The following is a 14181-nucleotide window of genomic DNA, read 5'->3' on the forward strand; positions in this document are numbered from 1 at the left end:
AGCTGTTTGTGCATTCATTATCCCCCCTTGTTATATCCCGAGCCACGGGAGGAATAAGCATCAGCTCTCCTGCCTTGGAAGATTTCAAAAGCCAACTGTCCCGATCGTCCAACTTCAAAACCAAGAGGAAATTTGATTTGCTAAAGACAGGAACCGGAAGTTGCATTCTGCGTCCACTATTATTATCAAAAAACAGGCTACATACAAGCAGAAAAGTTTGCGAACTCCTAGAAATCATGCGGAAGGGATTAGGGAAAGAGAGAACGAAAGAGTGTCAACTCTAACACAATCTCAGAAGAAGTCAGTCCTTCCAATTCAGGGATAAATGATTTTTACATTTCTCCCGGGACCTTAGTAGTTGTTGTTTTTTTCCCTTGTTTTGGGATTGTTTTCACACACACACACACACACACACACACACACACACAGAAAAAAGAAGAATGAGGGCAGTGCCAATCCACATAGCCATGAAAGGGAAAGAACCAATGATGGGATTTAAAACAAAAATAAGGGCAAGACGGGATGGGGAAGGGACTCAAAATCTCCCACAAAGAGCTGGAAGACTACAAGTTTGTGAAAAAGTAATATCAGGGGAAAAAAATAAATCTTCTGATACATCCACTGATGCAGGAACAGCAGTGCAAACCAAACATGATTCTTGACCGACACCGATGTTCCAAAAAGCAAGCAAGCAAACAAGCAAGCAAACAATCCTGGGTTTTCGACAAGAGTTTTCTTTGCAATTGCTCCATGGTGTAGAAGGGGGCAAAAGTTTTGGATATCTTGAGTGGAGACAGTGGCCTGGCTCTCTTGTCCTAGATTTATTCCAGACATCAGGCATCCGAAAATCAAGTTTAGCCTCCAAGGGAAAACTTCATCCCAGCTTGAGGATTCAGCGAAGGGGAAGTCGCCGGCATCCAGCAGGTCCATCTCAAGAATCCCATGGCTGAGGCCATGCTGCTGCCAGGAGAGGGACATAGTCGGAGCTCATCCCTCCTTCCCCTCCCGGGCTGATGGAATAAGGAGGGACATCTTCCAACCAAGAAGTCATCTTCAGCCCCTAAGCAGGCTGAAAAGGCTCTGCGTCTTCCTCTCCTGGAAGTCAGGAGGAACCAAAAACCGCCACCACGTGACGCAGGCTCTCCCCCAAACCACGGCTGGCCAGCTCAAAGGAAGTCAAAGACCCCATAATTCTTGGCTGCTCGGCAGAGAGGAACACAAGAGGGGCGAGGAGGAGAAAGAGGGCAGGTGTTTAGGGCTGGTGGCGTGGAAAAAAAAAAAAACCCGACGACGACGGGCGAGCAGCGGAGGTCCCGGGTGGGTGCAGATTAATGGATTAGCGTGCAGGTTAACGGGTTAAAAATACAAGCTGGGTTAGGGGCTGTTCTTTTCTGCAATCACATGGGGGGGAGGGCGGTGTTTAGGAGAAGCTGCTGGAGACACTTGCGGGAAAGATTAGAATCAAACAGTTTAGTTCAGGGGTCCCCGACCCACCCACCCCTGGGCCGCGGCCCACTACCGAGCTGTGGACCGTTCAGAACAAGGTTGCATGAGTGGCTGGCCAGTTCCCCTCTCCACCCCCCACCCCCCAAAAAAGTCATAAAGGTTGGGGACCACTGGTTTAGTCCATTTGATTTCCTCAACCCCTTTTCATAAAAGCCAAGTCAAAAAAACGAAACGGAGAAAGAGGAACAGAGACAGGCAGCACAGAGAGGCATCTCACACCGAGTGTGATCTTTCTAGGAGATAAACCAACTTGGGAAGGGGGTGGGGGCAGCCCAGACAGGCAGAGGGAGGGAGGGAGGGAGGGATCTTCACATTACATCCACAAAAAACTCACTAGGGTTGCCCATGGCCATTCGGAATGACTGTCTACTGGCGGTCAGTTCAGGGGGCACCGAGGCCAGATCTCGGCCCGGGGGAGCCCCGGGAGGTCCCAGGGCGGAAGGGGGCGGCGGCATCAGGAGCATGGGAGGGCTGTAGAGAGGTGGGAGGCCTGGAGGGCCGTAAGACTGCTGGCTGTGGTGGCTGCGCACGCTGTGAGCCATGGAGTGATGGCTACGTTGGCTGCCCGGCATGGAGCACTCGCTGGCCGCTCGCTCCCGCCGAATGCTGCTACGGCTGGTGTGGTCCGATTCGCTGCCGCTACCACCCGACTTGGACTCCCCAGGCTTGGGGTCCCGGTCCTTCCGTCTCTCGCTGCCGCTGCGGTTTGAACCGCTGCTGCGGCTTCCTGCACAAGGAGTAACAATTGATAGTGGTTAGAGCAGTGTTTCTCAACCTTAGCAGCTGGAAGATGGACCAACTTCAACTCTCATTTGCTGCATCCTTATTCTAAATTGGTCACTTAGGCCAGGAATGGATGCAGAGGTGAGCTGCTGCCGGTTTGCCCTGGTTCGGGCGAACTGGTAGCTAAATATTATCATTTTTAAGTTGAAGTTGGCCCATCTTCCAGCTGCCAAGCTTGAAAAATGCTGGATTTAGAAGACTTACCTTGTTTTAAGTTGAGGGAATCTGGGGGAGGAAGCAAGTCAGCAGGGACTAAAACGCACATTCTGCTTTGCTGCACCAGGTCAGAAATCTGCATTCCCTGCCAAAGTAGCCCAATACAGGTAATCCTCGACTTGCCACCGTTCATTTAATGACCAGTTCAAAGTTACAACGGCACTGAAAAAAAAGGGACTCAGGGCCGTTGATCACCATTATGACTTCTGTAGTGTCCACCTCCACGGTCCAATCCCAGATGCATGGAAACTGGCTCCTATTTAAATCCCGTTGCTGTGTCCCGTCCCCCCTCCAGGTCACATGATCTCCTTTTGAGACCTCCTGACCAGCAATGTCAACAGGGAAGCCAGAGTCGCTTCCCAACTGCGTTGACTAACTTAACCGCCACACCGATTCACTTAACAACTGCGCCAACTCATAAAGTATTTCTCTGGTCTTTCTAGAGTTGCCAACAGAAAGGGAAGAATTGCAGCAGCTTGCAAAACTGAAACTGCATTCCATAAATGTTTTCAAAGATACTAACTAGGTGACTGAAGTTTCTGTCGCACAAAATTCTAATTGGAAAGCATGATCGATGACTCTGGGCTATGGGTGTGTCCCATTGGAGAATATGAATTACAATATACCCAGAGGGGTGAGGGAAAATCAGGGTCAAGGGTGACAATGAATGATGTGCCTCAGAGTTGGCTACACCCAGGCAGTGCTGGACAGTTTTAAGTCCCAATAAATCCTTTTTTAAGTTTTGGAAGTTTGGTTTGAGACTCATGATTTAACTGCCGGAATCCTGACAAACTGTGGCAAGGAAGTTCGTAAAATGAGGCAATGTAAAATGGGGCAACTTTTCAATTGTCTCACTAAACCACAGAAATGTTGGGCTTACTTGTGTACGTAAGTCGAAGACTATCTGTCCATGCCTCTTCTGCTGGGTTTACCACCTCCTGAAAACTCAAGACGCAGAACATAAAGGCATTTGGTTCCCCCATTGGGCCAGACCAGACAGAGATGTCGTGTGAATCAAATGACATTTTCACAACAGAAAAAAGGAGCCTAGGAACTAAAGCCAAGAAAGAAAGAAAAAAACTTGGCAAAACCATGACACCCTCCATCTATTCTCCAGGGCAGAAAAGAAAAGTAGCTCTTTATGAGCACTGCAGAAAGTACAGGCCAAAGACTAGGCATATTATCCTGCAAGAATATACACAAGTTGTTGTACATGACAACCTTGAACTACTGCCTGCTTGGAAGCGGACTAAAAACAAAAGAAGATCTCTTTTTCTTTTTCCTTTTAACAAACTTGTCAAGATTGAACCGCTTTGCTTCTTTCAAACCTTCACGCTTTGCCACTTGCCAATGAACTGGGGGAAAGGAAGGGAGAGGGAATGTAGAGAATGTATGCAGAGCATGGAAGCCATCAAGGTCACTACTGCAGGTGCTCGAGAAAGAGATGGACAGTTCCCATAACAAAAGGACGTCTCATGATTGGACAATGTAATCGCCCCTGGGTGGGGAGAAGGGGAAGTTACTGTTTAACTGGGCAAGTGGGAAAACCAGAGCTAGTTTTGTTTCTTTAGTACCAACATGGCGTATCCAATAAAGTTCTACTTGGGAATTCAAAACTAATTGGACAGTTGACACTAACATTCATATTCCATTTTTCCCTTCCTCTAAGACAGCTGAAGTGATCTACAGCATTAAAAACCATGAAACATTTAAGAAAAACAACTGCAGGTACACCTCAACTTATGGACACAATTGTGCCCAAAATGTCTGTTGTTAAGTGAGACATTTATTAAGTGATTTTTGCCCCATTTTATGACCTTTCTTGCCACAGTTGTTAAGTGAATCGCTGCAGTTACATTGGTAAAACCGTTCTTAAGTGAATCTGGCATCCTGATCAACTTTGTTTGTCTGAAGGTCGCAAAAGTTGATCACATGACCCCGGAACACTGCAATCGTCATAAATATGAGTCAGCTGCCAACCGCTTGAATTTTGGTCATGCGACCATGGGAATGCTGCAACGATCGTGTGAAAAAAAGGCCATGTCACTTTTTTCAGTGCCATTGCAACTTCAAACAGTCACTAAATGATCTGTGGTAAGTCGAGGACCACCTACCTGTAATCACATGAGGCGTAAAACGTTCCAGTTGGAACAAGAGACAGACCAGTGAAAGGGCTATTAAAACGGAGAACCAGTTCAGTCCAATGGTGAAAGGCACCCGGCTGAAAACAAGGAGACTCCGTGCTCTCACTCCGTTCAGATTTTGAATGATTAAAACTTAACCCCGTTTCCCTCCTTCTTGTATCCAGCTGCCTCTTTCACCATCTTGTTTTCGCTCTCTCCGGGTTCCAGAGGTTTTCCTCGAGCATCCGGGAGGGCGAAAAAGGTCTCTCCTGGGCTCCAGAGGCCCTCGACCCATTTCCAGCCTTCTGGAACTTCCAGGACGCCCATTTTTAACCTTCCCCGGCTCTGGAGGATTTTCTCGAGTCTCTGAGAGGGTGAAAACGGGCCCATTTCCGGTCTTCCGGAGTCTCTGAGAGGCCGGTTTTTCACCCTTCCCTAGCCTCCGTGTGGCCTTGTACTTACCTGGCATCCAAAACGAGCCGTGTGGGGACTTCTGGGTGGGGCGGGGCAGGGTGGGTGGGGCCAGCCAAAGGTGGGATTTACTGGTTCATCGAAAGGGTAATTAAAAATGATAAAATTAGCTACCAGTTCGCCCAAACCAGGGCAAGCCGGTAGCAGCTCACCCCTGCATCCATAGGGATTATCCTTGCCTAAGTGACCAATTTAGAATAAGGAAGCAGCAAACGAGGATTTTTCAAATGCTCAAAAGTTACACTCATTCCTCGATTGAGAGGGAACATCAGTGTCCAGAAGGAGGAGGAGGAAGCTGTTCCCACAACCCAAGATTTTGCGTGCAACCTGACCTTTGTTTTAAAGCTTTCCAGAGAGGGACCCCAAGACACGGCCTGATTCACAGCTCAGGCAGAAGAAAGAAAGGCCACCTTCTACAAGGCTTTGGAGGCAGAATGCAAGATCCTGGTCGATGCTTACCTTCACTGTGCTGGCTGCCTGCGCTGCCCCCTCCGTAGCTGTAACCCGGCTCAGGGAAGCCAGGGTGGGGGTTGTAGGGGTGTGGAGGTGGATATTGGTAAGGAAAAGCTAGGGGCCAGGGGGCCGCTCCTGGGTGAGGTAACGGAGCCAGCGTATCCTGGTCGGAGGCCCCACTAGATCCATCGTGGTCATGCAAGGATAGGTTGGCCATGTCTGCAAGGAGAAAAGAGGCACAGAAAACCAGCAAAGGTTAAATGAGCAGCCCCCCAGATTCCGTTTTGTGGACCGGTGGCGGGGGGGAGGGGAACGGTTCAATGCAAGCGGCAGGCAAGCGCGCTTATGCGCGCAGCTCCATTAGTGCAAGTGTTCTGACCCAGTTCTCAAACATGACCAAACCTCTGATGTGAACTCAAAAGATTCTTTTATTAGGTTGGAATTGCCCCAGCAAAAAGTTTCTCTCTCAACGCGAGCTAACTAGTCTGTCCGGCCTGGGAGATGAATAGTTGTCTGCCACATCTATTCATTTCCTCCCCCTGCCTTTTATCCCCAGAGCCAGGGTGGGGCTTCACTAGCAGCAGTGGCTCTTCCGTCCCAAGGACCGGCCCATAGATTTCCACTGCCCTCCTCTCCTCTGCCTTCTACGCATCCGCGCGTCAGGCACTGGACCCAGCTGTTCTTCCTCTTCTCATCAGCCACCTCCAGACCTGAGGGCTGTATACTCTCCATCTGAGGGCTGACGGACAGCCCGGACTCTGCCTCTGTCTGTCTTTGACAACTCCATTCCCTCTTCCCCCTCAAAGCTCTCGGGTTGCCCTGGTGCTGACCTTGACTCCTCCTCCACCTATGATTTGGCTGCTGGTGGGGCCGGTGGCTGACAGGCCACAACCGCAAGCGGCGGGAACACATACATGCTGCTTGCGCAAATGGAGTTTCCTGCACGCACACGCTCACCGGCCGCTTACGTGGCCCAGTTCCAAACAAGGTTGGAGACCCTTGGGTTAAGCAGTAGGGTAGGGAACTCCTCCCGACAAGAAAGGAAGTGAGTAGATAGGGGTCTAGGAACAAGGAGGGCTTTCCAACCAAGGAAGAACGGATCCAAAATTCAACTCCGCAGTAAGACTAGCACTATAGGTAATCCTCAGCTTATAATCACAACTGAGCCGAACATTTCAGTTGCTAAGCCAGGCAGTTGTTAAGTGAGTTTTGTCCCATTTTACCACCTTTCTTGCAACACGGGCAAAATGAACCGCTGCAATTGTTAAATTAGTAACGTGGTTGTTGAATGCATCTGGCTTCCCCGTTGACTTTGCTAATCAAAAAAAGGGCAAAAAGGGATCACATGACTCCCGAGACGCCCCAAACGTCATAAATACATGCCGGATGTATAAATTTTGATCGCGTGATCATGGGGATGCTGCAACAGCCGTTAAGTGTGAAAAATGGTCATAAATCACTTGTTTCAGTGCCATTCCAACTTCAAATGGTCACTAAATGAATGATTGTAATTTGAGGATTACCTGTATACTTTATTGGCAGGCTCTAATACCGGAACGTTATGAGTCTAATTGTAGGAGAGGACCAGGCTGAGACCAAGGGAGGGGTCAAAGGCCTCATCAGACTCGAGTGCCTTCGTGCCCATGAGAGATTTAAATTCAGCCACCCTTGAATGGGCTGTTCCAATAAATTCTGGAACATTTTCAAGCAAAGGGGGGAAAAAGCCAAAAAAGAAAGAAGCATCCCACTCAGCTTGGAATAGTTCCAAAATGATAAAAACTCCGTTTCAAGGTGGAATAGTCCTCAACTTAAAACCTTTCATTTAGTGACCATTCAAAGTTACGATGGCATTGAAAATAGTGACTTATGACTGTTTTTCACACTTACAACCAGTGCAGCATCCCTGTGGTCACATGATCAAAATTTAGATTTTTTGGCAACTGATTCAGATCTATGATGATCGCAGTATCCCGGGATCATGTGATCCCCTTCTGCGACCTTCTGACAAAAAGAAAGATCAATGGGGAAGACAGATTCACTTAACAACTATGTAACTAACTGTAATGACCCGGGGCGTGGCACAAAGGCAACACAGTCAGATAAGCAACAAGAGTCCCTTTATTATCTCCAACTTTGCCCACAATGTCCAGGTTACCTTCGGGCTGGAGAAAAAACTCTCCCAGGAACAGCCTTTGACTGTAGAAAATTCAGTCCAGAACAAGGTACACACAAACTGTAACTTAAAATCCAAACAAACCAAACTGAAGTAATTAGTTTGGCAGGGCAGGAGCAGGAATTTCAAACTTGAAAGCACAGCAAAACTCACACAGTTGGGAAGACGCCAGGAACACAGATAACCCACAATACAAGATAAAGTCACATTTGCTCCCAACAGCCTGCTGCATGCAGCTTGCCTTTTTATACACTGTGTTCCCAGCTGCAGCTATCAGGGCCCTTTCCTCCCCCGTAAGCCACGGAACCCCCGTTGCTTCTTCTCTGTTCCTCCCTGCAGGGGGTAGGCCTGGGTCTTCCTCTGAATTCCCTCTCCCTTGTTTTACCTCTACCCTGCTCTACCAGCTGGATTTTGCCCTTCCCCAGTTTTTTCCACAGCCAATGGAGCCACACTCCCATTCCCTGTCAGCTATTTGGCTGCCTCCGAGTCAGATTCCCACAGGGGCATGACACTAACTGCAGTGATTCATTTGGCACCTCTGCCAAGGTACCTCTGCTAACATCTCTGCTCCATAAAATGGAGCAAAACACACTTAACAATTGCTTCCCTTAGCAACAGAGATTTTGGGCTCAATTGGAGTCATAAGTCGAGGACTACCTGCAATTGGCCCATCCCTGCTTCCCAGCCCATATCCATGATTACAATCCATACTTCCACAGAGGTCCCCGAAGATGTAGTAGCACTGCTCCGAGAAGGTAATCTTGTTGACCGTATGTCGGATATAACCAGCCTTCAGCAGATTGCTGGCATACTTGCGGGATTCTCGCCTGTCGGTAAAGCCCTCCACGTGATGGTACAGCCAGTCGACCACATCCGAACCTTGCAAAGGGGCAGAAACAAGCGAGATTGAACAAGGAAGAGAGGCAACGACAAATGGAAAGTGGTGTGGGGATTAGGATGGCACTGGCATTGGGGCTGAGCGTGTTTGGTTTTTTTTATAAAAGTTTTAAGTTTTCACAAAACATATAAATACAAATAAAATATCTTTTTTTGAGAACAGTGTGACCCCAGGTTATCCCTTCTCCATACAGACATAAACTCAATACATATTTATACATTCTAATCCATATCTTATAACTATTTTTGGAATTTTTCAATAGCTTTTTCCTTTCTTTACTTCCTATAGCCTTATTTTAAATTATTTCATTCCTTTCTTAATTCAATTACATATCTTTTTCTAATTTTAAAAATCGAATCAATGTTTTTATACTTTCATCTGTCCTGTTTACAATTTCATATTATCTTTTCTCATAAAACAAATTTTCCCCTGTAATTACTAGACTGGGGTGTAACACCTTTATATCTTTTTTCAAACCTTATTTAAAAATTTAAGTTACATCTTTACAGTTATAACGTTCATTTTCTAACCTCTATTTTATAACACATACCTATTTTCAATCGAATTCTGCTTGGTACATTCCCTTAAAAATACACACTAAATTCTTAAAAGAAAAAGTATATATGTATATGTATCTGTTTTCTTAACTTTTCGCTGGTACTTAAGTATGGCATTGCTTTGCTCGGTATTTTCCCATGTCATTATAGTTGTGCTTTTAAAGTTGTAGCGATGTTTCAGCAGAATCTCATCATGATGGCAGATGAGATTCTGCTGAAACGTCGCTACAACTTTAAAAGCACAACTACTATGACGTGGGAAAATACCCGGAAAGCGAATGCCTTACGATATATATCTGTATATATATGTATAACAATAGTAAATGGAATAATTATTCTATTCAAGTACAGCTCTGCCATTAATAACAATCTTTTACATTTCTATTTCTTTTAAATAACATTACCTAGTAATATCAGTTGTCTTTCATTTTAATCATCTATATTTCATATTTTATTATTACTGTTTTTAAATAAAAAACCAAACAATAGTTATTAACAGTAGTCAATAAAGTTATTATTCTTATTCAAGTTCATCATATCAACTGATAAGAATCTTCCATGTTTCTTTTCAGTTTTTTTTAAACATTCTTTTTAAATCACCGAGGGCCTTATTCTCGTTACAAACAAATATTCCACTACGCATCAATAGAGATTTTTTCTATCACTTTAATCATCTAACATATTGTATAACAATGCTATCCCATGTACCCTTGCAGAATCCTCTCCTTAAGTTAAATTTTAACCATTGTCTCTGTGTCTTTTAAATAGGTTTATACCTTTAATTCTTGTATGTTTTTCCTGTACCCCTATATCTTGTTTCTGTCCTTTGTAGCTTCTTTTCCTTTCCCTCTTCCCTCTCTTCTTCTCCCTCCCCCTTTTATTCCCTTTTCTATCTGATTGTCCCTTCTGTGATCCTCCCTTCTGCTTCTTCCTGATATTATGGTTGCTTTTCAAATTACTCTCTTTTTTTGGTTGTTGCTTCAATGCTTAAGTTTTTAACTCCCTTTCCCCCCTTTCCCTTTTTTTACCCTGCTTAAAGTTGCTTGGTCATTAAAGAAGGCTTCTTCTTTATCCCGCCCTTCTTGTTCTGCCAGCGTTTCTTGTTGTTTTTCATAGTTCAAAATCTCCATTTCTAAAAATTGAAATACGAAGCCAAAAGATCCTCTTCCCTCTTGTGCTTCTTCTCTTCGTTCTTTAAATCTCATTTTTAACTCTCCAAAGAGTGATGCCATTTTAAAAAATTTTAAGCAACCCCCAATTGATTTTATTTTGTTTCATTAGGATCCTCCATCCAAAGTTCCAGGAATCATCCAATAATCCAAAACTGTTTCTTGCTTCTTTCCTCACTTTGTCTTTCCAGGGGCTTTGTCATCTTGTAACAAAGTTTCAGCTACAATGTATCTTTTGCAAGCCTTGTTAAAATTCCACTATCGATTTTTTTAAAGTTCCAGGTGGACTCCTCCATTTCCAGATTCCACCCTCTTTTTTCCTTTTTCCCTCCGCTGCTTTCTTTCTTTTTTTAAAGAAAGTTTTTAAATTATCCAAGAATCTTTTATCCCTTTGACACTTATTTTCAGCTAGAAATAGCCTATTAATGTCAAAGTGGATTAGCATCAATTTCTTATTCGAATCTCTTCTTCTTAACGTTCCAAGTCAATTAAAACTGTCGATGTTAGAGGAAAAAAAGCCAATTCTGTTTCCTTTCCCTTTCTCTTTCGCAGCTTAAAATCTTTTTTAGGAATAGTATTAGTCTTTAAAATTCAGGTTCCAGGTACCTTAAATAGATGTTCTCCATTCAACCCAGTCAATCAAACTTTCTCCTTTAAAATTCCTCCTGCACAATCTGGTCCGGTCGGGTTCTTCTTTGAGGTAGCCATTTCTGACCACCGCTGCAACCGCCTTTGGAAAGGGAGTTATGTCCAGCCGAGGAGGAGAGATGCGGTTCTCCTCAACCCCGCTTATGGCTCCCCCTTCTTCACCACTTCTACGGGGTGGCTTCAGACCCGAATCCGGGCGGCTCGGGACACTCCAGCAGCGAGCCCGGATCGAAACTGCGCACGATCGCGGATTTCGGTCCGTCGCCGAGGAACCCCAAACTGGAAGAGCATGTTTTGAGGCCTGCCTCAGCTACAGAAATTCTCAGCATGACACAGGGCCGGTCACTAGCTTGCAGGGTTATTCCTGTGCAGAGTGGAGAGGGATGGCCCCCTTTTATGACTTGTGGACTTCAACTCCCAGAATTCTTGAGCCAGCTACGGAATGCGGCCCGGTTTCGAGCAGGCTGTGGCCCAGGGATTGGGGACCCCCTCGTTTAATGGACAGCCGAGGCAAAGGTGGGAAGGGGTGGTAAATACTTTAGATGAAAGAGAAGAGGAGAAAGAGAATGAGAAAAAGAAAGGTGGAAAAAAAAGTTTTAGGCTTGGGCGATGGACTGAAATGAATGGGATGGAATTTAACAGGATGAAATGTTGAAATCTGGACAGAAAACGTGAAAAGCATGTTTATAGGAAGGGGAGTATACGTGTGAAGAGGAACTGGATGTCCTTCTCAACCCACAAATTAAAGATGACTCAGCAGAGGGATTCTGCTGCTAAACACAGAAGAGTGGTCTTGGAAAACATTAACAGAAGCACAGAGTTCGTATCACAGTAAGCAACTGTAGTATTCTGTTCCTGTCAGATTCCACTTGACTCCTGCGTCCATTTCTCCATAACCGAGCGCAAAGAGGAAAGCAAGAACAAACTCTTTCGTTGGCTTCTTTTTTTTTACATTTAGCAATCCTGAGGCGAGTGAGTCTAATATAAGTTTGGTTAAGGCACCAGAAAGCAAGAGACCATGAATTCTAGTTCCGCCTCAGACATGAAAGCCAGCTGGATGACTTTGAGCCAATCACCAGGGGACAGGGAGTTCTAGTTACGCCTTAGGCATGAAAGCCAGCTGGATGACTTTGGGCCAGTCACTCCCTCTCAGCACAACCAACCTCACAGGGTGGTTGTTGTGGTGGAAATAGGTGGAGGAAGGTGTGCTGAATCTGTTCACCACCTTGAATTATTTGCAACAATGATAAAAGGTGGGGGTCCAAAATAAATAAGTAACACAAGCAAGTAAATAACAAGCATTCAAAGCAAGGAAAACTAGAACCCAAGAATGGTAAGAACCACAACAGGCTTTAGAGACACACACACACACCAGAGAAGGAAGGTACATTGGATATGTTTGCCACTGTGGATTATTTGTGAAAATAATAAAGGTGGGGAAGAAAGAAAAGAGAGAGGGAGGGAGGGAGAGGGAGGGAGGGAAGGAAGAGGAAGGAAAGAAGAAGGAAAGAGGAAGGAAGGAAGGAAGGAAGGAAGGAAGGAAGGAAGGAAGGAAGGAAGGAAGGAAGGAAGGAAGGAAGGACTATAGAGACAATGATGAAGGAGATAGAAAGCTTCTAATTCAGACAAAGATCTAGACTCTACCCCCTCCCCCATCTAAAGTATGGCTATAATATCTTCTCTATAATCCTTCTTCATGGGGATGTAGTTTTAAGATGGCAGACGTGAAGCAACTTATGAATAGGCTGTCAACATCCTGTGGAGAAGGATCTAAAGAGCAACAGATCCCTCAGCTGTTCTGCAGCCCCATAGCTTCTCCTCCAAAGCCACATCGGTGTCTTTCAGTCTCAGTCTGCCGTCTGTCCATCCAAGCTACCTAACCCTAACCATGGCTCCTCTGGCCAGTCTTACCAATGAAGGCACTGGGAATGGTGATCTTCAGCCACATGCGGTCACGCACCTCCAAGCCTGACTCGGGCGAGGCCATGGCTTTGACGATGGTGGCCATGTCGCTATGGATGGAGAGGTGGAAGTCATCGAGACCTGTGCAAAAGGAAGGTAGGAGGAGGTGAGAGGTGACAGGAAAGTAGAGGAACGCACGTGAGCACCACATATAGATTCTTGATGTTCTCCAGATCGGTCAGGAGGAGATCCTGGGAAACCAACACATTTCAGGAAGAGAAATTTGGGAAAGGCTGCAAGTGAGATGGGGGCCGGGAAACCAGACAGGCATACGCTAAAGGCTACATGGATCTACCGTCTTCCTCTGAATAGGATTCCTTGTCAGGTTCCGATGAAAGCCCTAATTAATTCATGAGCCTCCAGTTTCAAAAGAAATCCAATTATTTATTAGAAGCAACATGTCGGCACTTTTCCCAAGTGCAGTCAGCCCTGCCCTATGTAATTTATTGCTCACCTATGACCGTTTCCCCACTTCTCCCAGGGTGTGTCATAAATCACATTCTCCAACAGAGAACTTTCAGGGGATGTAGAAAACATGCCTCTGCGGCTGGCTCTGGTAATCTGAGACACAATCTGGAGAAAGGTACGCATGGAATGTGCTTCTGGTCATAGCAACCGAACTGCTAGATCTCACCCCACCCCTCCTTCTTATGGCAACTCAAAAGTAAGCCAGGAATGCTTTACGAGTTGACACTCCGTTAACCATCGCCGCACCTCAAAAACTGCTATGAAGTCAGAATGTGCCTTTTTAAAAAAAAAAAAAATTTTTAGCAAGTTACCTGTATCTGCCTGACATGAATTGTTTTAAGTGCTTTGTTCTTCTACTTTAACACTTTGTTTAAAAAAGCTACGGGCAGCTGGAGTGGAATTTTTCATTTTCCCAAACAGAAAGTGATCAGATCAAGGCCAACGGTATTTCAGGAATGACACAGTCTGAGCTGCCTCAAATGTTTCACTTGGCCAAACTAATTATTCCATCGCCAGTGATGTGCAAAACATGTCCAGCTCAAAAGTCTCCTTTTTCACTTCAAAAATTTGATTTCTAACTTTCCTGGAAAAGGTGGCAGGGCCTGTTTCATCAGCCTGGAAGTCAGCTAAATTTGAGACACCCCAGAAAAGTCCAGCAATTATGATCAAGATGGCCACTGCAACGTACCATCAAACTTCTACCTGTTTTTTACACACGCCACAATAGCCAGCTTCATTTTTTTTACTACACTTG

General features: G+C 45.4%; 1 protein-coding gene across 3 annotated transcripts in view; it reads right to left on the minus strand.

The window, feature by feature from the left end:
- Window positions 1-1024: 1024 nt before the first annotated feature.
- The window catches only part of DVL3 (dishevelled segment polarity protein 3), an 80640-nt gene continuing 67483 nt past the window's right edge, over window positions 1025-14181 (minus strand). For 2 of the 3 annotated variants that reach the window (XM_087933650.1, XM_026721744.2), the window contains 5 exons: window positions 12909-13040; window positions 8437-8604; window positions 5559-5771; window positions 1841-2233; window positions 1025-1198 (listed from right to left, as the gene is read on the minus strand). In XM_087933650.1, coding sequence (XP_087789776.1) covers window positions 1167-1198; window positions 1841-2233; window positions 5559-5771; window positions 8437-8604; window positions 12909-13040 — 938 coding nt within the window. In that variant the 3' untranslated portion in view covers window positions 1025-1166. Of the gene's footprint in view, window positions 1199-1669; window positions 2234-5558; window positions 5772-8436; window positions 8605-12908; window positions 13041-14181 lie in introns of those variants that run through there. The other variant, XM_026721745.2, reaches the window with a different exon arrangement.

Source organism: Pseudonaja textilis, chromosome 4 (genome assembly GCF_049901715.1).
Source record: "Pseudonaja textilis isolate UNSWEBS1 chromosome 4, rPseTex1.2, whole genome shotgun sequence".
NCBI lineage: Eukaryota > Metazoa > Chordata > Lepidosauria > Squamata > Elapidae > Pseudonaja > Pseudonaja textilis.